This window comes from Python bivittatus, unplaced genomic scaffold, assembly GCF_059951505.1.
Source record: "Python bivittatus isolate LINGU-HERP-01145 unplaced genomic scaffold, Pbiv_v1 ctg000340_np1212, whole genome shotgun sequence".
In the NCBI taxonomy this organism is placed as follows: domain Eukaryota; kingdom Metazoa; phylum Chordata; class Lepidosauria; order Squamata; family Pythonidae; genus Python; species Python bivittatus.
Window position 1 is genome coordinate 3,698,392 of NW_028277056.1, and position 25,447 is coordinate 3,723,838.

General features: G+C 48.9%; 1 protein-coding gene across 1 annotated transcript in view; it reads right to left on the minus strand.

Annotated features, from left to right (window-relative positions):
• Nucleotides 1-2,167: 2,167 nt before the first annotated feature.
• Nucleotides 2,168-25,447, minus strand: part of P2RY6 (pyrimidinergic receptor P2Y6) — a 37,434-nt gene continuing 14,154 nt past the window's right edge. The window contains exon 2 of the mRNA XM_088140447.1: nt 2,168-6,323. Within this exon, the coding sequence (XP_087996573.1) occupies nt 5,294-6,265 (972 nt within the window). The 5' untranslated portion in view covers nt 6,266-6,323 and the 3' untranslated portion in view covers nt 2,168-5,293. The remainder of the gene's footprint in view (nt 6,324-25,447) is intronic.

A 25,447-nucleotide genomic window follows, 5' to 3' on the forward strand; every position in this document is an offset into this window, starting at 1 on the left:
GAAGCAGCTGAGACACCCCGCTTTAAACCTGCAGCAGGAAACGACCTGGCCGCTTTGGGGTGGGTTTGGGGCAAGTGGAAGGCCACGTGAAATCCTCCAAAGGCAGTTGATGAAGCATCTTCCACCCGCCGTTGGCAGCCGGGAGGAAATTTACATCAGGTGCATGAGGACAGCATGGCAGACGTCTTCACGGCAGCTTCTTCTGCGCACCAAGAAGCCAGAGGCCGTTGCTGCTGGCCAAACTCCGTGCCTCTCTGATTTTCCAGCGGCAGCGTTTACTTCCGAGTAAAACTGAAGCCCCAAGCTTCGCCTGGAAGGGTGCCTCCTGGCTCGAAAAGGGACAGGGGTGCACAGAGGTCATATAGACTATTCCACGAGTGTGTGTGTCACGCTGGCAAATCCGTGTTTCATAAGGCTCCATTCTCCCATGGCTGCCATTTTGTGAGAGTGCCCACCACCTGGTCTTAACCTTCCACAGGGGCCCCCAGGTCAAAAAGTTTGAAGACCCCCTATGTGACCCACGGAAGTGAGTTGAAGGCACTTATAGGGCAATGTTTGCAGTTTAAGCCAACCTTGGTTCCAAACGCCATGGGTCATGGGTAGCCCTTTTGGGGCCACTGAAGCCGAACAACAATAGCCCAGTCCCCCTCCTCAGGGCCGAGAGAGTAAGATGAGAGGCTGTACTACCTTTGGATTTAGATACTGATTGCACTTCTTTCTCCGCAAATCATCTCCTGTGATTCCACACACCAGTGTCTCTCAACCTCGGGAACTTTAAGCCGTGTGGACTTCAACTCCCAGAATTCCCCAGCCAGCATGGCTGGCTGGGGAATTCTGGGAGTTGAAGTCCACACGGCTTAAAGTTCCCGAGGTTGAGAGACACTGCAGCACGCTAACTTCCATAGGGTGAGAAAAAGCAAGTATGTAGGTATGTGACCGGGGATCCTGGGCAGTGCCTGTGAGTTAAGGATCCAGGACTACTTGTAAATTCTCATCTGAACCTGAGCAAGTAGTGTGATGCTGCAGCTAAAAAGGCCAATACAGTCTTTGTCTGCATTAACAGAATTGTCTCCAGTTCATAGGAGCCAATGGTTCTACTGTACTTGACCAGGTGGTTCTGAACCTGTGGGTTGAGACCTGTGGGGGGCCCAAGGAGGATGCCAAATTTTTAAAAGTTTGATCAAACTTTTGCAGGTTAGGGGGAGCCCAGCCTGAGTTTTGCACCTCGTTTTGCCCGAAGAAACTCTCAGCAGATCGTTGTGGTACTGTCTGAAAACCCCTGTGATAGATGGGTTAAAATTTAGTTATGAAAAGTAATTATTTCTCACCCAGCTGTAACCTCACTGAAATTATTAGCTTTATTCAAGGGAGGTGGTCTGAAGTTTCATGTTTTGGGGTCACAGTGCAGCAAAATGTGACAACCCCGGGTTGGACCATACTTGCAGTCAGCTGTGTCTGAAGGGGTCAAAAAAGTCAAGATGGCAGGAATGGGAAACAAAAACAATATATTTGCCCTAAACTCTTTCTGATTTCTTGCAATAAATCTCATGCTTGACACCCAAGAGGGGGGATTCTTTTAGGTATCTTCGCTGGCACGGAGAGATTGCTAAGTCAAAAAGAAATGAGGGGAAAAAAATCTCAGTATGCCACCCATTAGACGGGGCTGCACACCCAAACGTATAACTGGCGTATTGCAAAGCGAGTGCCGTCACAAAGCCTCACCCTGCACAGGATGAGAATGTCTGCAGGGAGGCAAGAGCGCTGCCCTCAGGTATCAGAAGGGCTTGTAAAACACGGCAGAATTGCTTAAACCTGTTGCAGAAAGCAGAGCGAGAGACCAGGAGTTTAAATTACGAGCAAGTTGGTTTCATGGGACAACAGGAAGAATTTCCTAATCGTTTACAACGGTGGAATGGACAGCCCTGATCGGTGGTGGCCTCTCCTTCGCTGGAAGGTTTTCATCAGAGGCAAAAGAGGATTTCGCAAGAGCAGATTTCTGCCCTGGGCTTACACATTCAACGACTGGGCTGCAAAAATCAGGGAGACCTGCCGAAAATTATGCCTCACCAAATGGTTTCCCCAACTCTCTGCAGAGCTGGCTACGAATATTGTGGTCTGAGTCCCGTGATGTAGCAGCATCATTTCCATTCCATCAACAGAAACTGACCAGCTTGGTAGATGAATTTATTTCATTGACAATAAAACTGTTTTCTCCATCGTTCTTGTCCTATTTCACCCCTTTATATGAACCTACAGGTAGTCCTTGCTTAACAACCACAATAGGGACTGGAATATTCATTGTTAGGCAGGGCGGTTGTTAAGCGAGTTGTGCCTGATTTTACGATCTTTTTTGCAGCAGTCATTAAGCAAATCACTGTAGCCATTAAGCAAATCATGTAGCTCCCCATTGATTTTGGTTGCCAGAAGCTGGCTGGAAAGGTTGCAAATGGCAATCGTGTGACCCTGGGACACTCCAACCATCGTAAGTTCGAGCTGGTTGCCAAGCAGCTGGGTCGCGATCACGTGACCGCAGGGGTGCTGTGACGGTTGTAAGTGCGAGGACCAGTTGTAAGTCCCTTTGTTCAGCACCATTGTAACTTTGAACGGTCACTAAATGAATGGTTGTTAAATGAGGACCACCTGTGCTCAATCTGCAATCCCCAAAATCTGGGGCCATCTCTATCTCAATATTCCCCTTCTCCCTCCCCCCCAAGTTTGCAATGCAGTTTTCAACCCGAAACTCAAAGATGTTGCGGAATAGGAGGCAAAAGGAGACGCTTGGTTCATACCACACAACAATAGGTACTGAATTCACCTGTTTTGTGGATTTGCAGAAGACAACGACCAATACACTAACCAAGGGGGAGCTGCGTTTGTAAAACATGCTTAACCACAAAAGGGACCAAGCTCAGTGGGATATGCAAATGCAGCCGGTGGGTCTTAGGAAAGCATCTTGCATTAGCACATCTAATAAATCACAGGATCCTAGAGACATAATGCTGAAAAGGACGCCAAAGTCAATCTACTCCAATCGCCATTTGGTGCAGGATCGTGCCCCAAATGGGAGTTTTGGAGGTCTTTCGATAGTTGCTCAAATTGGCTGCAGAAATTGGTTTCTGCAAAGGAGTGAGAAATACGAGCCCTTCTTGGTCAACCTCAACAAAATCCCCCAATCCCCTTTCCATTTGCCACTTTGTGTGAGATGGGCGGCTATATAAATACGATAAATAAATAAATAAATTTCTGTGGCTGCATTCACACAACATATTTAACCTGGTTACCAAGTCACCCGATATTCAGGGTTTGCGCAAGAGATCGAGTAAGAAACGAACCGAACAGGAAAGGTTTGCAGAATGTGCTAATTAACCAACAACGCATCGGTGTTAGAAACAACCAAGCTTAGCAGATGCTGCAAATACAGCCCTTCGCCATCTCACTAGTCCGGTTAGGCGTGTTGTGTGAATGCCGCCTTGGAGGTCTGCAATGTGTCTGTCAGAAGGGCAGTAACCATGGCTTGCATCCTAGGGCACGCCAAAGCTTGACTGCTGCAAATGAGAAATTCTCTGCCAGTCATGGCGACTGCGTTCTTTAAAAAGCCTCTTCCTGGCTCCCTTCACCACTTTACAGGCTGCTGAACTGTAAGTAGGAATTTCCACCTGATGGGGGTGCCGAAGTTGAAACGAAAAGCAGCCGGCACGTCACTGTCCTTTCTGGGCTGAACAGTCGCAGCCTGTTTGCATTTTATTCAAAGGATTCAATTAATTAAATACGATTCATCCGGCCAGACTGTTCTTTCGGTCCTTTCAGATTCACCTGCATCCCAAACGTGCATTTGGGGACTGTATTTTTAATGTATCTGAATGGAGGCAATGTTGGTTTTGGGACCCCCTGGATGCATCTGCAAAGGGCCATCCGTGACCCACAGTGGCCAGTGGCTGCTGGGCCGAGCTCATGCCTGAAGATTTGATCTACTTTCTTGACAAGGTCCATCCTTCTGCAGTCTAGCTGCAGACACCACACCCCAAAGCAAAGAGCGATGGGCCAAGGATGCGAAGGGAAGAAACACAGCATCCATATATCCAATGTATATTTCACATATATATTAATTATTGTATATAATAAAACCTCAATGTACATTTTCTCAAGACACTTCTTGGAGCCAGGAGACCCAGAAGACACAAGGGTAGAATTTGGGGGCAGCCCAACTCTGCATCCAAGCCCCGTTTTAAAACTAAGTGCATAAATAACATTCTTTTAAGTCACAATCCATTTCCAGTTGGTTGCTGGGAGGATTTGTCAGGATGCGTACAGCACGGAGAGCACTTGTGCAAGGCGCTGCACACGCTTTGACCCTAGTGGGCACGATCAAAATCCCTTCTCAAGGATCCATCCATGGGTAACGTTTGGAGACCCTTAAGGAGCTCTTAGCAGGGTATTTAATCCCTTCTGGATCCTGTAGTTGACCCCCCCTCCCACAGGAGGGCCTTAAATCCATGTATCTCACAGGCCACATCGGGACAAGTTCATGAGCTCACAGGCCACCGCTCTGGAGACGTTTCATACATTGATACCAAAATCTCTAGTCAGTCACTGCTGAAGAGTATCGTGGTATGTCATTCACTGTACATTTATTAAATTGAAAACCAACAAACACCTTGCTGTGAAACAGGGCCATTTCACTTTGGCACTTAGCTGGCCACGTTTTTCATTAACCAGAAGGCCAATATTTGGCTTTATGACTGGGTAAAAGTATTCATTTTGTCAAGGTCAGCACCTACAAAGTATTGCTGCGGGGCTGTGACTTCGAGACCCCTCTGGACTGTTTGGTTAAAAATATTAGCTTGGGATTTTCCTTCGAACGGTGTCAGTTAGGGTACTTGATAAAAGCAGCCTTCGGTGTTTCTGCTTCTAATTTTGCTGCGTAGCCTCTCTTCCCACAGATGGTGGATCCAGAGGTCTCCCCAGCCAGATGTGGAGTGAATCACCTTCCAAACGTTAGGAACAGTTCATGACAGCCACAAACCTAAGAGAGAGAGGAACGGATGGCCAGGCCAGGATTTACACAATATCGCTCCTCTTCTCCGTGGGAAGGGACCTTCTGCAGAGGCTGGCGTTGCCTCCAGAGCTGGCCCTCTGAGCTCCAGCTGACCATGGGCCCTTTTCTGCTGCTGGTTGGGCCACAGGATGCCAAGAACAGAAGAGGCTGCCTACGGGATGGTGCCAAAGCGGAAGACCCCTGGCCTGTCCTTGGTGCGGGAGCAGATACTCTTCCAGATGCCACCCGTTCTGTCCATCAAGAATCGTGCTTCCACTTGGAACTGACTTTATCCAGTAAGTGCCGAGTACTTTCCCGAAACTTTCGTTGGGTGAAGTAGAAGAGGATGGGATCCAGGACGCTGTTCATGCTAGCAAAAGGACGGGTGCATTTGTAGGTGATCGCGAAGGCCTGACGGGTAAGGCAGTGGACCTCGGGAAAGGAGCGGACGATCAGGTAGATGGTCTTCGTCAGGTGGAAGGGGAAGAAGCTGATGGCGAAGACCAGGACCACGATGACAATCATCCGGATGGCTTTGTCCTTCTTCTTGCGGACGGCCAGCCCGATCATTTCGTCCTTCTGGCAGAGGATCTTGGTCATGCTGCAGTAGCACCCCACGATGAAGACGAAGGGGATCAAGAACCCCGTGACGGTCAGGGCGATGCCGTAAGGGAAGTACCTGGCCGAGTTTTCCGGCGTGCTCAGGTCGTAGCACACGGTCCGGTTCCTCTGGATGCCGGTGGACGCGTAGAGGAAAGTGGGCAGGCACTGAGCGGTGACCACAATCCAGACCAGGGCGCACACAACCCAAGTGAACCTTTTCCCCCGTTTTTTGTGCCAGGTGGAGAGCGGGTGGCAGATGCCCAGGTAGCGCTGGACGCTGATGCAGGTCAGGAAGAGGATGCTGCCGTGCAGGTTGGTGTAGAACTGGAAGCGCACGAAGCGGCAGGTGAAGTCCCCAAAGGGCCAGTAGTCCTTCTGGGAGTAGTTGTAGATCAGAAGCGGGAGGGAGCAGACGTAGAGCAGATCGGCCACTGCCAGGTTCAGCATGTAGATCATGGTGCGAGTCAGGACCTTCCGGGACAGCCAGATCTGGACGATGACCACAAAGTTCAAGGGCAGCCCCACCACGAAGACCACGGAATACACCACTGGCAGCAGGATCTGCTTGAACTCTTCATGGTACGTGCATGAATCCTTTACAGGAGCAGACGACGTCTGGTTGTCCATCCCAGAGCTTCTGGATGCTCCTGGCTCAACCTCGAGTCGTCCTCCAGTCGCTGCGTACCTGGGGGTAAGGCAAAGAGTCGTCACACACATTTGCTCTACAGTGGAACCTCGGTTTACGAACTTAATTCGTTCCGTGACTCTGGTCGCACCCCGAATTGATCGCACCCCGAAGCAAATTTCCCCATAAGATTCAATGTAATTACCATTAATCCGTTCTGGCGTGGAGGACAGGGAGGCGGCTATTGCTTGGAGGGAGAGTCCCCCTCCCTATGACCACGTGTCAGGGGTGGAAAATGGCCGCGGACCACGTGTCAGGGGCAGAAAAATGGCTGCGGACCACGTGTCAGGGGCGGAAAAATGGCCGCGGACCGTGTCACGGGAGGGAAAATGGCCGCATATCCTGTTCGTACCCCGAGGCGGAGTTTGCAAACCGAGGTAAATTTTTTGCGGCCGGAGCTGGTCGTAACCCGAAAAGTTCGTTAACAGAGGCGTTCGTAACCCGAGGTACCACTGTACTTTGCCCCCCACCCTGTCTTGTCTCAAGAGCTCAGGGCGAGAGATGGAGAAGCTGAGCACGAAATCAAAGCAGCCGCCTCTCTCCAACCAGCTTCCCCCCAACCTGATGCCTTCAGACACGCTGGATGTATCCATTCCTACATACCCATCCCAGTCTTCCTTTTGGGGTTAAGCGGCATTACGCAAAGTGCAAAAAGGAAGTAAAAAATACTCAGACAACAACATTAAAGGCATGATATAAGAAGAGGAAAGAGTAAATCTTGTTCACACCAGGACCATTTGCTGTAGGTCTCCAACTTTTCTGTCCTTGCAAACCATCCCTGATTGCACCATGTCCATCTGCGACTTTTCTCCAGAAAAACCTTTTTTCCGAATCTCATCAGCTCCATCCAGCCCGGAGTTTCCCATCCTCTTAATCCATTCTCTCTTCCTTCCCACCCAGAATGATCAACCAGTATGAAAAGTTGGCCATACTGGTTACAGCTTCCAGGAGCTGATCTCCAACACATGGGGGAAGGCTATCTTAAACACTTTTAACCCAGAAATATTGGGTTTTCAGAAGCATTGGACTTCAACTCCCAGAAATCCTAGCCAGCACTGTCATGAGTGGTGTTGGCTAGGGATTCTGGGAGTTGAAGTCCAATCCATCTGGAGAGCATGGAGGCGGGGAAGCCTGATTTGCAGACTTTCTTCCCAAAATAGGGTTTACATAGCCTGCAGTCAAGACGCGGAGTCCAGATCCCTGCTGTAGAAGAACCATATTGCAGGGGGGTAGGGGAAAAAATGTGCTCCTGTCATTACTCTAAGACAGCATTTCTCAACCTCCCCAGAATTCCCCAGCCAGTGTGGGTAGACTCCAATTCCCAGAATTCCCTACCCAGCATCAGTGGACTTCAACGCCCAGAATTCCCCAGCCAGCCATCTGGGAGTTGGAGTCTACACATCTTAAAGTCGCCGAGGTCGAGAAACCCTGCCTTAACCCAAGCACATCTTTTCTTGGGATTATGAGTTAGTTGTGAAGGGCAGCCCTGTGGTCCTGGGGAAAGACATGGTTGCTTTAAGCATTCCACAACCGTAATGCGAACACTATTGACTTAAGGATCCTAGGTTATGTTGGTCTGTGGGAAGGCAAGCTTTGCTACAGAAGAGCCAGAAGTTTTGAGAACAGCCTGAACCTGGGTTAACAAAACGCCATTGCTGTATGCGCGCAATATGTGAATAACTAAGCCACAGGATTGCTAAACCTGTCAGGCTGGATGACCCAACATGCCGAGTCAGTGGCTTAGGTCCTACCACACACTGAGCCACCGACCACCCCATACCATATGGAGATGTCCCTATTTCCCATTATCATAGAGGTGGAGGCTCCTGGTTCCTGGATTTATTTACTTTATTTCATTGTATGATTTCTATCCTGCCTTTTCTCTAGAAGCTTGAAGCAGAGTTCACGCCACGTTCTCTTCCATAGGGGCACTGCGGGAGGGGGTCAAAAAAGTCAAGATGGTGGCCGCAGCTGTGCGATTGAAGTCCTGCCCCCTTTTTTACATGCATCATGTAAAGGAGGTTGGGGCTTTGATCACTCAGTTGCAACCGTCACGTTAACCCTTTTTTGACAGCCCCTCCTTGCATGACCCCGCTTCTCCAGTTTTCCCCACAACAACTCTGTGAAGTAGGCAAGTCTGACAGGTAGTAGATGGACACGTGCCCTCTGTCTAGGCCTTTCCCCATGCTTGTTGCAAGACCCGCAGCTCTTGCTTTCTCACGCGCCCACCCCCAGCATCATCCCGTAAGCTCAGATTGAGTGCTCTGTGCTTCCTCGTTCTACGACGCCCCCCAGGAATGAAGCATCATTCAAAGAGGGGTTTAGAGCAGGGTTTTTTTCATGGAGCACGTGGAAGGTCTAGAGGCAGCTGTGACCACCCAAGGGACGTTGGTGCTGCTGACCCCTGCTGCCATCTGCTACCCCTGGGAGCATTTGGGAGAGGAAAACGACTGGGGTTGTCCCTGTTTTCCTTACAGAGGACTCCTGAAAATCAGCTGTGGCACAAAACTCAGTTTGAGGGAGATTACTTTTACCATTTGGGAGGGGAAGAGGGCTAGGAAAAAAACCTTTTTATATCAAGTCATTAGAAATTCTGGCTTGTTATGACCTCTACGTGCCAGCAGATGGCGGCCTTGCACCAGTAAGGAGCCGGACTCTCTGGAGCTGCAGAGGCTGAGCCCAGTAAAGGAAGCCACAGAGAGAGAGACCCTGGCCGGGCTCTGCTTGTCCCCAAAGGGAGAAGGACAGGGGCCCAACCACCCACGTCCCAGGAAAGGGAGGCGCTGGGCACTGGGCCCTGCCGGTTCACCGTTCCCTTTGTAAGGGCAGGGCTTTGCAAATCAGGACAATGACCGTGCCCAGGGCTGGGGTATTGCAAAAGAAGGAAGGAAGGAAGGAAGGAAGGAAGGAAGGAAGGAAGGAAGGAAGGAAGGAAGGAAGGAAGGAAGGAAGGAAGGAAGGAAGGAAGGAAGGAAGGAAGGAAGGAAGGAGAGATGAAAACAGATGAGGGCGGGAGGGAGGGAGGGAGGGAGGGAGAAAGGATAGACAGAAACAAATGTGGAAGGAAGATAGGAAGGAGAAAGGAAGAGGAAAGGAAGGAAGAAGGTTAGAGAGAGAGAGAAAGGAAGAAAGAAAGAAGAAAAAGAAAGAAAGAAAGAAAGAAAGAAAGAAAGAAAGAAAGAAAGAAAGAAAGAAAGAAAGAAAGAAAGAAAGCAATACATACCTTTGATAGTGAGAATTTTAAAAATGCAAAGTAAAAACGCATCAAATTTCTCTTTAGCAACCAAACTAATTGTTGCTAAGCAATGGAAATATTTAAATAATATCAAGTGTCTGATAAAGTCCACTGTTTGACAATGCAAAGTAGCAATTCATTATTCTATGAGGAACGGTGGCACTTTATTGTTTATCCAAGCGATTAAGCATTCACAATTGAAATTTAATCAACAGAAACCAGCAAACTGAAAGGACAGGCCAGAGCCTCGAGGGACAGGCAGATCAAGAGATTTACGAACTGTCAAAACTAAAAATTTCCATATAAATTCCATAAAGTGAAACAGGTCCGGGTTGCAAAACTTTGAAGGACAAGTTTCCGTAAGTGACATCAATCACCCCCGTTTTATAGGCTGCTGCCCAAGAAATGCCATCAGAAAAAAATGTTCGTCTTCCCCGGGCGATCGAGGGCAGGCATGAGAAGGGGTGTGTCGGAAGGTAGCCCCAGAAACAGAGCGGCGATTCCAGGCACTTTGGGCCCTGGACCCCAGTGTTCGTTTTTCAATCACTCAACTTCTTTTGGACAGAATCGTCCACTTGTAACTGCTTCCCACAGGTCCTTATGGGATTTATTCTTTTCCCCCAATCCTTTAAAAGGGAGCTGCCCTCCCTTAATTCCAGCGTACAGCTCTTGATGGTTTTTCACCGCCAGAAAAACCCTCCCATCCTTTTATTCAGGCTTCTTCAGTCTGGCGCAGTGTTGCTCAACCTCAGCAACTTTAAGATAGGTGGACTTCAACTCCCAGAATTCCATGCTGGCTGGGGAATTCTGGGAGTTGAAGTCCACCTATCTTAAAGTTGCTGAGGTTGAGAAACACTGGTCTGGTGCCTTTCCCACGTGATGGGGTTACCACCTAGGTAGCTAGGAAGACAGGAAGGGCTCTGAGCTGCATCCAGACAGGAGCCCACCAAGAAAGTGGGTGCATTTAGCCTAAAGAAGAGAAGAGCCCCAAAAGCAGATTTCCAAAACAGGAAGGGTAGAAGGGGTGCATTTCTTCTCTGTAGTGCCCAGAATGAGGGCAAGAACCAAGAGGTGGAAGCTTGAAAGAGGGATCCGAACTCAGAATCAGAAGGGATTTTTGGACCGGGTGGGCGAGAGGAAGCCGTTGGGCAGCCGGCCTGCTGGAGTGGTGGGGGCTCCATCCTGGGGGGGGTTCAACGTAGGGGGAGAGTCGTGTTAGACTACGATAGCCAGATCCAGAAGGAATCTAAGAGCCCCTTTTCCAGCGGACCGTTGGATTCAAAGGCAGAAGCTTTGGAGAGCTGTAGTTCATTTCCTCAGATGTGTGAAGGAGGCTCCCGAGATCTCATGCCTTTGGATAACGTGGGTCAGGCAGAAAAGCAGCTACCTTATGATTTTAGGACAGTGTTTCTCAGCCTTGGGAACCTGAAGATGTGTGGACTTCAGCTCCCAGAATTCTGGGAGTTGAAGTCCACACATCTTAAAGTTGCCAAGGTTGAGAAACCCTGAACTAATCGATGGTGTTTGCCCAGCATGCTTAGGCACAAAACACCTGGGGCAATCTGGGAGTTGAAGTTGAAGGGCACATTCACAAGATTCAGGGCACTGTGTCAACCTATAGAATGGGTCAATTCAGGAACCATTTAAATACGTTGTATGAAGTCAGCCGTAAACGGGATTCGTGCACTGTGAATTCCTGCATTTCCACGCAAGGCTAAAATAGGGTGAGATCAAGGTGACGAATGAACCCAGCAATTGTACTTCCACGATTGAGGTTTGACGTGTTGTCGGAACTCAGCCGCTGTTTTCCAGTACAGCTTTGTCCCATGAAGTGTTACACAACAGGAGTCAATACTCCTTGTTGGAAGACACATTTTAGGCATTTCTTTAAAGGGGGACAGATTCAATGTGTACATGCAAGTGGCAGTTGGAGGGTCCTCAAGAAATATGACAATACTGCGTCTCTTAAGAACCATGGAGGAGGAGGCGACCTGTGGCTATTCATCTTGCTAACTGCTTAAGCACCTCTGGAACCACAGCTGGAATGCCTTCTGTCCCAGCTGCTGGGGAGCAAGAGTGGAAGAGGCCCATCCCCCTGCTGTCCCCCTCTGGGAGCTCCCTGAAGGCATCTCATGGACTTGAACAACCTGCATCTGGTGGGATGTAAAATCCTGGACTGGAATCCTAGAAAGAGACTTTGGAGGTCTTCGAGCCCAACCTCCTGCCCAGGGCAGGGATCTTCAGTCCATCCGGGACAAATAGGGGCCCAGCCTTGCCTTGAAAACCTCCTAAAACAGTGTTTCTCAGCCTTGGGAACCTGAAGATGTGTGGACTTCAGCTCCCAGAATTCCCCAGCCAACATGCTGGCTGGGGAATTCTGGGAGTTGAAGTCCACCTTAAAGTATCAAGGTTGAGAAACACTGCTCTAAATAAGAAACCGCGCCAAGCTTAGGAGAGTCAGTATGTGCGTCCCATAGCTGCCCTGGATCACTGTGTTGTGTGAACACGGTCACCAAGTAGCAACTATGCAATTTCTTATTGATTTAACCATGAGACTGTGTTGTTTTCCTGGGTATGGAGTTGGGGAATTTGGAGTGGTTCTCTATTTTTCCAACGATGTTCCACATATTTAAATTCTTCCAGTATAATCAGGTTTCCTGATTTAAAATGCCAGGACTGTATGCCATCAAGGGGGGAAGGGGGGTACGAATTGGAGCATTTCCCTTCTAAAAGTTTCAATTTAATACCGACGTAACTGGTGACCTCCTGCCAGGGGTGTCGAAGAAATCAAGATGGCAGCTGTGACCATGGATGGAAGCCCCACCCTCTGTGTGCGTGTTGCATGCATGACCCCTGGAAAAAGGGGAGGGGCTTCAACTGTACCTGGGTGGGCCCTACCTCGACTTTCCTGATTCCTCCCCCCAGCAGAAACCGCTCCCAACTGGATTTGATTTTCCTGGCATACAAGTTTGCATTAAAGTTAAAAATCCCGCAGGGCAGGCGTGCTTGAAAGTTACTTTCACAGAGGGCCCCCTCCCCACAAAACACTTCTCCCGGTGATCAGCTTCACCCATTTTCTGAACAAACGGGCCACGTTCATGCTCTGTTACAGGAAAACGAATCAAGGTTAAACAGAACTCAGGTTAGCACAATGTGTCTAGGCAGCCCTTATTTTTAACTGACTGGGTTAAGTGTGTACACTCCTACCCCGTCAAAGACTAGAAAGTCGCTTTGTTCACTAAAAACAAAGTGGTTTTTCACAGTCCCAGACTGTCTTCTGTCACATGCGCACCCAACCCCCTTAATCTGATTCCTGCCTTAATCCATTTTGTGGGTTCAAACAATATGCTGAGTTATAAACGAACCGAACAAGCTGTGTTTGCACAATGCACAAAGCACACCCACCCACACGCATCAAACCCTAACCAAGGCTAATGATAACCAAACTTGGAAAATGTAAAAATGCAGCTGTTAGTTCTTCGTTCACTTTGTTCACCGTATCGTGCAAAGGCAGAGAGTTCAGAAACTCAGAACTGGAGATCTTTCTGCTCCAGAAATGCTTGGGAGCCAGGAAAATATGCCAAGGGCAACAGATCTGAACTTCCACAACTCCTTTGCAGGCTGGATTGTGGGAGTTCAAAGACCAGGACAGCTGGGTGGTACCCGGTTGCATCGCCGAAAGCTTTGGGGTACGTCGAGGGGCGGAGGTGCCCTTTTCACACTCGCCTCCCGCCTTGGGTGTCAGCCGGCCAAGAGTGGGACGGACTGGTGAGAGCATCACGTGCAAGGTGAGGGCCGGGTCAAGTCAATCCGAACAATGCACAGCTTTCAGCAACCACAGGGAGACTTCATCTCCTACAACGCTCTCACAAATGTTTTAACAAATGCGCCTTCCCACACACAAATAGACACATTCAGACACGCACTGCAAAGCCCATCACGGGAACGAAATCCACACCCAGAACCGAGTGAGGCCCTCTCCAACGGGACATGGGTGGGATCCAAGAGAAGAGAGTTTCTGTAGCTCAGGTCCAGCTGTGGAGTCCTCGGGGTTCTCTGAGCTTGGAGAGCACCAAGGACTCCACGGGACCAAACGTGCCCACCTTGCTCCCCAAATTCCTCCCGAGGCTTCTCTCCAGCACAGGCTGAGCAAATTTCAAGTTTCTGCACAATTTTTCATCGATGCTGCTTTGCTCCACTGGAACCCTCAAGCCTTTTGTCCCCCGGAAAGCTTCCACACCAAGCAAATTCCCTTGGAACTTCCAATATTTACCATCACCTGTATAAATACACGGATGTAAACACTGGGCTTTCTGCACAACGCTGCTTATGGCACCCGACTAACTCAGGGAGGGCGCAGGAAGCCACCTAAGCAGGAAGATTTCTGCATCGGACGAAACGGCGAAGGCTCGGCAGGGAATGGGGCCAGAACCCATTTCGGGAAGGATTTCAGGGAGTTTCAGGTACAGAATGGGTGCACCCACTTTGTCCCTTCGTACCCCCCAGGTGTAAAAAAAATAACCCAGCTGTTTGACTCCATCTACCAAAGGATGCTAGCAAGTTGCGCTGATGCCGAAGTTACAAACCACAATGTTTTGCCCCTTCTTCAGCCGGTGCTCAACCCGCATAATAACTGGCTGTGGTTGCTGGGGATTATGGGGCTTGAAGTCCCCATGCAGCTAGAGGGCATCAAGTTGGAGAAGGCGGGGGGGCAAGCATATTGACTTTAAAACATGGGTAGCACTTTCATTCTTTGGTTAGAATCAATGTTTCTCAACCTTAGCAACTTTAAGATGGGTGCCCTTCAACTCCCAGAATTCCCCAGCTAGCACCCGCTGGGGAATTCTGGGAGTTGAAGTCCACACATCTTAAAGTTGCCAAGGTAGAGAAACATTGGGTTAGACGAAGAAACAGAGAAATCCTTTTGCCCTATTTCATAAGATCTTTTTACATTAAGGAGCCAGATTTGGCCAAGGGAGATGGAGCCTCGATTTTCAAACCTTCAGAAAGAGAAAAGAAAGGAGACAGTTGGGTTTTGGCACATAAGCACTTGTTACAGCTATTTCTAAGTTACTTATTCATATTTTTATCTCAAATGAAGTCCCTAGATATAGCCTAAGGTTATCTAACCACACTTGTTTGTGGAGACAAGCCAGGGTCTATTTGTTCCTGATTGGGAACTCCTGCAGACTCAGCTTGGACATCCACAATGAAAGAAGGCTGGGAGTAAATATACAGTCATAATAAACTACTGTAAAACAGCCCAGAAATCAATAGTCCACTCCACATGGCAACATCAATAGCTTTTTAAGGTCTCGTGAAAGCACCCTTCTCACCCATTTCGGGGTCTTTCCAGCGATGCACCTGGTCGGAGCAGGGATGCTGGTTCTCCGGCGAAGTCCCTGAGCCCCTGACCCTTTGGGCCACCCATTTCCAAAGGTCCACCTGCAAAAGGCTGATCACCCCCAGCGCCTGTGCACCCGAGCCTTGTATCTCCTGTTTGCACAACAGATTTAAGGAGGCTAAGATCAATCGTGGGTCTGCGTAAACAGATTGTTTTCAAGGCGTATCCGAGACTCTGACAGCTGCAGAGGAAGTGACTGTGTGCAGAGATAGACAGATGTGTGTGTGTGTTTGTGTGTGTGTGTGTGACAAAGGGAAAGGATCACAAGTCTGCAATTTTCTCCCCATCTTGAACTCCTCCTTCAAAGTCTACAAAAGGAAGCATGACTTTGCCGTTAATACAGAAAGGCTAAATACTGCCATAAAACAGGAAGAGGCAAAAAGTTTAACTGTAGCCCTGAATCATAAATCTGTGGAGTCTCCTATTTAGCAGGTGTGACATCCATAAGATGGCAATGAGGGCACACACTGATTTAATCCCATTTTAGGAATGTCACAGCTGCTAAACATGATAATGATGGGTGACGATCCCGCAGGAGATGTTATTTCTCTCTTTGGAATGCAAGTGGGGATAAGCATCTTCCCTTGGTATCCCAGTGAGAAATGTTATTTTAAATGTACCAACAGTCCCCTATTTGGCACACGAGTGGGAATACTGGCAGAAAATCTCAGCATGCTGGCTGGGGAATTCTGGGAGTTGAAGTCCACACATCTTAAAGTTGCCAAGTTTGGGAAACCCGGCTCTAAATGCTTTCATTCTTGCGTTACACCCCCAGGTCTGAAAGTGATCCTCCTCATTGCATTGCCCAGCCAGCCTTTCCCACAAACTCCCACATCTCCCTCTTCCTAGACCTGAAAGAGAAACCCAACACGTGGCTGCAGAGCATGTAAAGAGTTCTTCCCAAAGTGCCTTGCCTGTTCAGCACAAAGGTGGAATTCATACGACACAGCAAAAGGTCTGGCTATTCTATTTGCAGAAGATAACTCGGCTTCTTCCTGTTCTCTCCTGGGCTGAGATTTTACTTTTCAGCTTGGGATCTTGCGGGAATCCAAGAAATAGGTTAATTCAGTAACTGGGGTGAGTGTGCGGTGCAAACGCAGCCCAGGTGGGTGCAAAAAACACAGAAGTGGCAGTTCGCCTGGGATCAGCTCTTTTGTCCCCAGACCATCCAGGTTTGCAGGTTTTATATACATACCCTTGCCACAGAGAGACCCAGAGCTCGTGCCCTGCGTAAAAAAAGGTTGCAGATTTAATAGCCCTCCCATCTCCTCCTCTTTCTGGAATATTATTTTCTTCATTCTTGGGGGATAATTCTACTGCATACTGCCTATTAACAATGAATTGGGCCGAAGTAAATTGTGGCCAGAGTAGGAATGTCTTCAAAAACTCAGCATGGCAGTCATGACCGTCCAATGGAAGCCCACCCCTCCTTTTTTCAAATTTGCACCACATATTGAATTTGCTAGTGTTTCTTACCCGGAAATCTCAGAAAACGTGTGCCTAACCTCCCAGGGAATGGAAAAGACATATCTTCATTTTCAGCTGGGCTTCAAGAGAGCTAAGTCAGCTAAGTCCCGTACCTGGTGGGCATCGTTCAGGTGAGTCCCCATCACCCGCAGGCTGATTTCCATCCTCCCCAGAGGATCAGCATTTCCATGGGACCCCCACCTCTTATCTTTACCCTAAAAGGCCCTCTTTAGAGGAGGGAACGTAATTTGAAGAAAATTTCTCTAAAAATAGCTGTATCGTCCTCAATATACATCCCACCCCTGGGTTAAAGAGTATAAGCTTTGGGCTCAGTAGGACTGCAGAAAGGAAAGACTCGGTTAGGGTTAACCCCGATCAAGGCAGCTATTTCAGCGTGAACGCAGCTAGTAAAAGCATTTTGGTTTTTTCTAATTCGGCATTCCTGCTAAGCAAGCACCAGCTGGTCAAGGTTTATGTTTTTTCCCCTTTAAACTCGTTTCTATCCTTTTCTTGACAATAAAACTACACGATTCAGATGTTATCTTGGAAGGCATCTGGTCAATAAAACCAGTTAGGGAAGTTCACAAATTTTCCACCAGTCCATATTGTAAAGCAGACGTTCCCCCATGCTGGATGCTAAAAACGCGGCTGATGGCAAAATTCTCCCTGCAAGGCCAAAGGTTGGGTGTTCTGCCTCCAAACTGGGTCAGGCTGCAGGTCACCCGAGTCCTCTCATCTACCTGCCTAGCATAGATTCCCCCAGCACAGTATGGCTGTGAGAAATCCACAGGCGTTTAAACCCTAAAATCCTCTGGGGTTCAGCTGAGACTGGATGTGATTGGATCCAAAGAGATCCCAGTGTGCTGTTTGTACCAGATCTCCTGGCACCCATCATTATCTAGATGTGAGTACAGGGATTACACTGTCACAGGGAACCGTTGCTGTTGACCCCAACGAAGCCCTCAAGTGGCACATGCACAGGAGTCCATAAGAAGCCACCGTGAGGTCATCACGCAAACCGTGTAAATGATGCGATTTCATTCACATCATTTGCACAATGACACCATGACGTCACAGTGCTTCTTAAGGATGCCCAGGTGATAGCCACTCTTAATTTTAATACACCCCTGAAAAGTCTTTCTTGAGGGCATGCTGTGGCAAACACATACAACATACCTAGTTTGGCTTCTCAGCTACAGGTAGTCCTCGCTTAATCACCACAATAGGGACCAGAAAATTGGTTGTTAAGCAGGGTGGTTGTTAAGCGAATTGGACCGGATTTTATGACCTTTTTTGCAGTGGTTGTTAAGCGAGTCCAGCTTCCCCCATTGTCTTTGCTTGTCAGAAGCCCCCGGGAAGGTCACAAATGGTGATCATGTGACCCTGGGACACTGCAACTGTTATGAGTGCGAGCTGGTTGCCAAGTGCCTGGATCATGATCACATGACCTCAGGGGTGCAGGGACAGTTGTAACTTTGGGCACCAGTCATAAGTCACTTTTTTTGCACTGCTGTAACTTCAAACGGTCACTAAACAAATGGTTGTTAAGTGAGGACTATCTGTAATCCATGTTCTGGGGTTGCAGAATCAGACACCAAGCCATCAGGACGGGTTTGTCTAATGCACTAAGCCACGTGAAGAAGAAAAAAATCCAAGGTTAATGCTAAACCTGTTAGCATGTTGTGAGACTGTATCTATGGGTTTTTAACCAACCTGGTTATACAGGGTATGCAAACGCAGCCTAGAAGCAGAGAAAGTGAGATGCGATGACATCCCACCCCAATTCACAACTACTTAAATCAACTCAGGAGAATGTTTTGCAACCCAAATCCCTCTAGCAAGGGGGATTAAAAGATTTGCTGTTCCCTCCTAAATTCCTTGCATCAAGGGCAAATCCACATCGAGAAGAAAGAAGAAAGAAGAAAGAAGAAAGAAGAAAGAAGAAAGAAGAAAGAAGAAAGAAGAAAGAAGAAAGAAGAAAGAAAGAAAGAAAGAAAGAAAGAAAGAAAGAAAGAAAGAAAGAAAGAAAGAAAGAAAGAAAGAAAGAAAGATGATCAAAGTTTAAGATAGGAGGCTCCGCAATGCCTATTTCCCACAGAGATCAGCCAGCAATGATCCAAAGTCCTATTCAAACTTCCTACCTCTGTGAACACATTTCCCACCCTGTTGTAAAGAGCTGTGTCTTTCTCAGAGTTGACCACTTTGCAAAAGGGAAAAAGCTGGGCTTGGCTGAAGGCAGTATTGTGCATTTATCTTTTCTGAACTGGCTGGCAACCTTCCAGGTCGACGTAGACAGCAAACATCACAGACAAGTAGAAACGTTTAAGAAAAAAGAGCATTTTAAGCAGCAATCGCTCAATGCTGACCTACCCAACCGCTTCCTAGGTGCTTCTGACCAGCAGAAAAGAGTGTTGCATCGCTGGCTCAGAAGTTCACTTGCTGGAGCAAAGCAGACCTCATGTGCAAATCTTCCCTCTCCATCCCCCCCTCCCCAAAATATTTCAATTCACCAAATACGGTGAATTGCAGCTCCATTTTCCAAGGGCTTAGCTAATTCTTTCTTCTCCACAAAGCCTCCTTATAAATGCTGAAGGGAGCTTTCAGCCACAAAAGCTGATACGCGATACATTTCTAAGCTTCTAAAGAACCGTGGGATTTAATTTGTTTTGCTACAAAACAAGGTTTCTGAGCCCCAGAAGGACTCCAGACAAGCCAACAATGTCACTAACGTTGGACGACCAGGCACACATTTACAGTATCGTCTTGCCGCTAGCCAAGGTTTGCCCTCTGCAAATCGATCCTTTAAACATGTGAACTAATTCTTGGATTCTCCATTTTGCTTTTCCAGAAGGTCTTGACGGGACCCCAAGTGAGGCAGCCAAGAGGCTGTTTGGTGAGATGCAAACGCCCTGGCTTGCAGCGAATCAATTCGAAGAAATAAAAATAAAAACCCAAACTTTTTGGAGAAGAGAATGAATGGATTCCGGTGCCACTGGCCGAGAAGCAGGGCAAGGAGGAGGGTGGGGAAAGGGCACCCAAAAGGGCCAAGGGAAGGCAGCAACATAGCTTTGGGGTGGGTGGTGGGCATCTCGGACTGCTGGTCCCGCTCCACTCTGGGCAAAGTTGTTCAAATAGGGCAGGAAGAGGGTGATCACTCAGCGGATCTGGTTTTCAGATAGACTGCTCTTAGTTTCATAGCTGTCCATTCTGATCCATTTCAGCAAGATGAAGTTTGTCTGCCTTGGGGCACAGAATGCCACGGGCTTCAGATATGCCTGGAAGACGCTCACACCAACCACCATGACATCTTTTCTAAGCTTACAACTCCATGGCTGGGTTCACACCACACCCTAGGCCAGCGTTTCTCAACCTTGGCAACTTTAAGATGTGTGGACTTCAACTCCCAGAATTCTCCAGCCAGCCATGCTGGCTGGAGAATTCTGGGAGTTGAAGTCCACGCACGCTGGCTGGGGCATTCTGGAAGTTGGGCCATGCCGGAGAAAGTTGCGGGTTGCATCAGGGAAGGGTGGTCGTGGCACCAGGTCCTGCCCTTTGAATTGTATTGTTTCCTGCTTTTATTGTTTTATATACGGCTTTATTTTGGGGTTGTAAGCCGCCCAGAATTTTGGTTGAAGAGGGGCACTTGTACAGATGTTTTAAATAAATAAATAGAAAGGCATTAGGATATTTGCAGGAGGTTTTCCCATTCTCTTCCAAATTATTTTAAGCAACTTCAACTAACTGTCTAGCAATCTCGTATCTCTGTCTATCTCGCAGTCGCACATCAGGTTGACATTTCCACTGAGTTTATTCCAACACCACTTCAAAATCCCTTTTCTCATCGCTAGCTCAGATCCTATTAATACACACACAGTTTATTTGTCTTTGCACCAGCGGGCATCGCTCGGCACTCCTTGCTTGACGGCGAGGTGGATTTCCCCTTTCAGGCCCGCTCAACACTCTGGAAAAACCCTTTGGGAGGTCTTTGAAAACTCTTTTTTCCCCTAAACGTTATTACCTGGAGCAGTCTGGTATCAGCAAATCCGGCCGCTGCATTGCTCACCCTTCCATGCGAAGTGTTGACAAATGGGGTAAGTTTGCATCCGACCTGAAGGGGGGTTGCACAGACAGAACCGGTGCACCCTTTGGGGGCTTTCCTAGACTTCTTGCTCCTGCTGGAAGAGAAGGTGGCAGCTTCGGTCAGGGCGGCCTGGTACAAATCCGTCTTGTGCGCCAGTCGCTCCTGTTCCTGGATCAGCCCTATTTATGGTCACGCATGACTCCGTCGCGTCTTGTCTGGATTACTGCAAGGCGGTATACCTGGGGCTGCCCTTGAAGACCACGCGGAAGCTGTTCCAGAAAGTGGCAGTACAAGTCGTTATGGGTGCCTCTTGAATTAGCTTCCAGGTAATCCTCAGGGTAGGGGAAGAGATTGAAACTGACAAGTGCAGGGAAACTGGCCGATAAGCCCCAACACGCTCGCTTTTCTCTCCCTAAGGAGACCAGGGAGATCTGCTCCTTAATTCTCCACCTGCCTGAAAGCCTGCCGAGGAGGAAAGATGGAGACGCACTGACGTCTGAGGAGGATTCCAGATGCAAAGTGCAAAGCCTGGCTGGGGATCAGAGAGGAGGGGGCGTTCCAACATGTCTCAGCATTCCCAAAACCCAGATCCGATCACACCTGCCACGGGTCACCAAGATAATGGCCGGCAAACGGTTACCGATATTATGCACGCTAAGGCTGTCCTGAGGAAATCCAGTCTAAATCCAGGGGAAATGCTGCTTTTCCCGCAATCGGGCTCAGGCTGTCTTCGACCTCATTCTCCTTCGTGGAGCTTGGGTGAGAGAAGGGGCCAGGCTGCAAAACCACTGGACGGCCACCAGAGGGGGCAGAGCCACACAGGACCACGCTTTGGGTCACTTTGCTGCCCGCTGGTGATGCGCGAGACGTCTGCAGCCCCGTCTGTTTATGCCGGTGCAGCATGGACGTATGTACAAGACGGAAACGTTCAGCTAAGTTAAGGATCGCATCTCGGGGACCAAAATAAAAGACATGATTTTGCCGGGTTTAAGTGCTGGTGGGGAATTCTGGGAGTTGAAGTCCATTCATGCCCGCTGGGGGATTCTGGGAACTGAAATCCACACAGACTGGCTGGGAATTCTGGGAGTTGAAGTCCACACATCTTAAAGTTGCCAAGGTTGAGAAACACTGGCTTAACACGTTCTATGAAATCAGGATGAGTCTGGTAGCGCCTTTTCCAACTAACACATTTTATTCAAATGCCCTTTTGAATAAAATGTGTTAGAAAAGGCCTGACTTTTGCTCCCAGAAATGAACATGGCTCTCCTGCCACAATCCTGCACGTTGTACGAACCAAATACATGATCCTTTCTCGCTCCAGCTACAGAATTTAGCGTGTTGCAGAAAGACAGCCGGTCTTGCCTTGGAGACAGCAAAGGGCTCCTTCCTTAATGGCCTGGCAGCTTTTAAAAACAGGCACGGCCCCTCGAGGCCGGGGAAACCCCCTCCCCTTCCGGGCACTTTGCAACCATTAGCTGATTAATCCGTCTGCCAAGCTCCCCGTCTCCATCCCTTTTATGGCCCCCGACAGGTTGCGCCGCGAGGAGAGGAGATCGATCGATTCCGCCCGCTGCCCGTGAACCCTCCATTAAGACGGAGCTGGTCGGAAGCCCCGTCGAACTGGCAGCCGGGCGGGCCACGGTGCCAGTCGCAGAGCTGCCGTTCCCCGAAGCGAGAAACGAGGCACCGAGCCTGCATTAAGTATTGATTTTTCTTCGGGAGGTTTCTGGAAAGACTCGGCCCAGCGGCTCTTCTCAGATTCCAGCCTCTGAGGACGATTAGGCACACCCAGTTACTAGAAAATCGAACCAACATCCGCGAGGTTCGGCGTCGAGGGCAACGGGAAGCAGCTTCAAACAGCACCAGAGACTGCGAGGTTTGCAACCGGAGAATCCAAGGATTACGGAAGGGACCCCACGTGTCATTTACGGCAAGCCTCTGCAATGTGCCCGGGAACCAAATGACCCTTGGTTCCCGCGATCAGCCTAGGCACGGATGCACAGCACAGCGCTCAAAATCGGCCAGCCACACAATGGCCAAGCAGGTTGTGTGAAACCCACAAAACGGCTGGCTTATTCCACCAACTGGTTGAAGCCACCAGAGCCAGGCTGGTGCGTGTGATGAACGCGGAGTAGACTTTCATCCTAAAACCGTTGTAGGAATGCTGTAAGCTCTATTCGTGAGGACATACCCTGCTCTGGGTTTCTGGCACGCGCAGACTTGTAGATCAGTGTTTCTCAAACATGGTAACTTTAAGACATGTGGACTTCAACTCCCACAATTCCCTGGCCAGCGTGTGAAGAGAATAGGCCTGCCCACAGCTTCTCAGACATTGGTAGACCACTATTATATTATTATACTGCCGTGTTTCTCAACCTCAGCGACTTGAAGATATGTGGACTTCAACACAGCAAGGCTGGCTGGGGAATTCTGGGAGTTGAAGTCCACACATCTTCAAGTCGCTGAGGCTGAGAAACACTGCTGTAGAAGGTTCATTGCAAGACATTTCCTCAAAAAAAAAAAAATTGACAAAATTAAACTCTGAGTTTGCAGAAAGGGCTGCTTCAGTCGCTCTGTTGGGACGCTATGTTTGGTGAGACGCTGATGATATTTTTGTCAAGGCCTCCCCAACCAAATGGTCTCTTGCCAAACCTGACATGTGTGCAAGGGCCTCTTTAAAGGGGAGGCAAAGTCTGCATGGCTGAATGTGCATGGATGTACGTACGTACCAAAAAGTGAGGCTTTAAACATGACACATCTTGCAAATTTCATCTCCCACCCTTGCAGATTCCTGTTATATAACCCTGGATCTGGAACTTCTCAGCAGCTACGCTCTTTAGCTGCGCTTTCTAATAAAGCTTTTAAATAACCATAATCCGTAAGCATCAGAGAGTCTACCGGAAGATCCCATCCAAAGCAGTCGTTTGTATGGCAGGCTTGCACAATCATAGACCTTTCTGTAATTTCTGGGAGACTGATAGAGCTGTGGTTAAAATTTGCATGCATTTGCATATTTGCAGCGGGCAAAACCCGGCGTCCTGCTCAGGGAACATTGTTCCCCAGGATGTTCCGTTCTTCTTCCACGGTGGCTCGATCTGGCCACGCATGGCTGGATCACGTCTACCGCGGTGCAAAGCATTTTTGGCTTGGAAAGGAATTATTTCCAGAAAAGGACAAACCAGAATCCGGGGGGGGGGGGGGGATGGAGAACTCCAGAAAATTCTGAAACACACAGCATTGCACATTCATGTCAGGTAGAAACAGTATGAAGTTTGGAAAGGCATCTTTTGAGTTTTCCAAAATGCACCCGTAAATATCATGGTAGGAACACTTGTGATGGGGCTTTGAATAAAGGCACCCAAATCTGCATCTGAAAACAAGGCTGTGTCCCTAGCAAAATCAAATGATTATAGGAGTGTTTCTCAAGCTTGGCAACTTTAAGATGGGTGGACTTCAACTCCCAGAATTCCCCAGCCAGCATGGCTGGCTGGGGAATTCTGGGAGTTGAAGTCCACCCATCTTAAAGTTGCCAAGCTTGAGAAACACTGGATTATAGAATGGATTGACTGTCCTGTGACTGTAAAGTTTGGGTCGGATCTCCCTTGAATGTGCAAAGCTAATTCTCCCTAGCTCTGTATGGGGAGGAGAAAGGTCTTTGCCAAGTTTCCAGGACACACTATTCTATTTCTTTATCCTGCTGGGGACAAAACCTGCCTCTGCTTTATAATCCACTGAACTGGAACACCACAGTTGCTGCCCGTGCTGTTCTGGTCTACTGAATTGATCTCTCTTTTCTGAGTTGGGACAATACCACCGTAAGCTAAACCAACAGGATGGTTCTGTGGATTCAGCTAATAGATTTGTAACTGACTGGGTTAAGCATGTTGTGTGAACTCAGCTATAAACCTGGGGTCCTCTTAATTCCGGTGGGCCACCGGATTCTCCCTTCCTTTGTTCCCTTTCCTGGCGGAAACTCAACCACTCGCTTAGAGTCCTGCAAGGCGCCTGCATGATCCCCCGTTAGACGAACTGACTGAGCTGCCTCCATGGGGTTTACCTTCCACTCTGTGGGTGGAGAGGCCGCACAGCCAGGGGGTTCCTCTGCACAAGCGGCAGCCTTTGCCACCCGCTCACCCAAAGCCCCACCCACGGGATGGAGGGCAGAACGTGATGCTCCTGCAGGAACAGCCCCTATTTCCCCTCAGCTGTTTCAATGCCACGGAGCAATAGAGGCGGTTGCCCTGTTGGTAGCAGAACCCAAGTGGCAGAACACTTGCACTGAAAAGGGGAAGGAAGGGAGGGAGGGAGGGAGGGAGGGAGGGAGGGAGGGAGGGAGGGAGGGAAGGAGAGAAGGAAGGAAGGAGGGAGGGAGGGAGGGAAGGAGAAGGAAGGAAGGAGAAAGGGGAGGGAAAGGAAGGGGAGGGAAGAGGGAAAGGAGAGAAGAAGGAAAGGAGGAAGGGAGGAAGGAAGGAGGGAGAAAGGGAAAGGAAAGGAAGGGAAGGGAAGGGAAGAAGGAAAGGAGGGAGGGGCTGAAGAAAAACCCAGAAGGTCAAGTCAAACCTAGGTCAAGCTTCAGAACAGCCTTCTGCAACCTGGTTTGGATTCCAGATCTCCCAGCCCATTGTAATAGGGGCCTTTCCTTGCTGGGGATGATGGGAGTCCCAAGACCGCTGTAGGGCAGCGGCTTGGAGTAAAGGCAGAGCCCAAAACATTGCCCATCCAACAGAAGAGCTGAGCATAGGAAGAAGCTGTCACGTCCACATCCTGCCCTGTTGATTTTGCCAGCGCATTGCCCATAAAAAACAGGCAGAGCTTCAATCACACCGTCGGGACCACCAACTTGACTTTTTTGACCATGCCCTGCAGACACTCCTCCTGCACCCACTGAAAACCCTCTGTGCTCTTCAACTTCTGCCCTGGCTCCCTCCAATGTACGT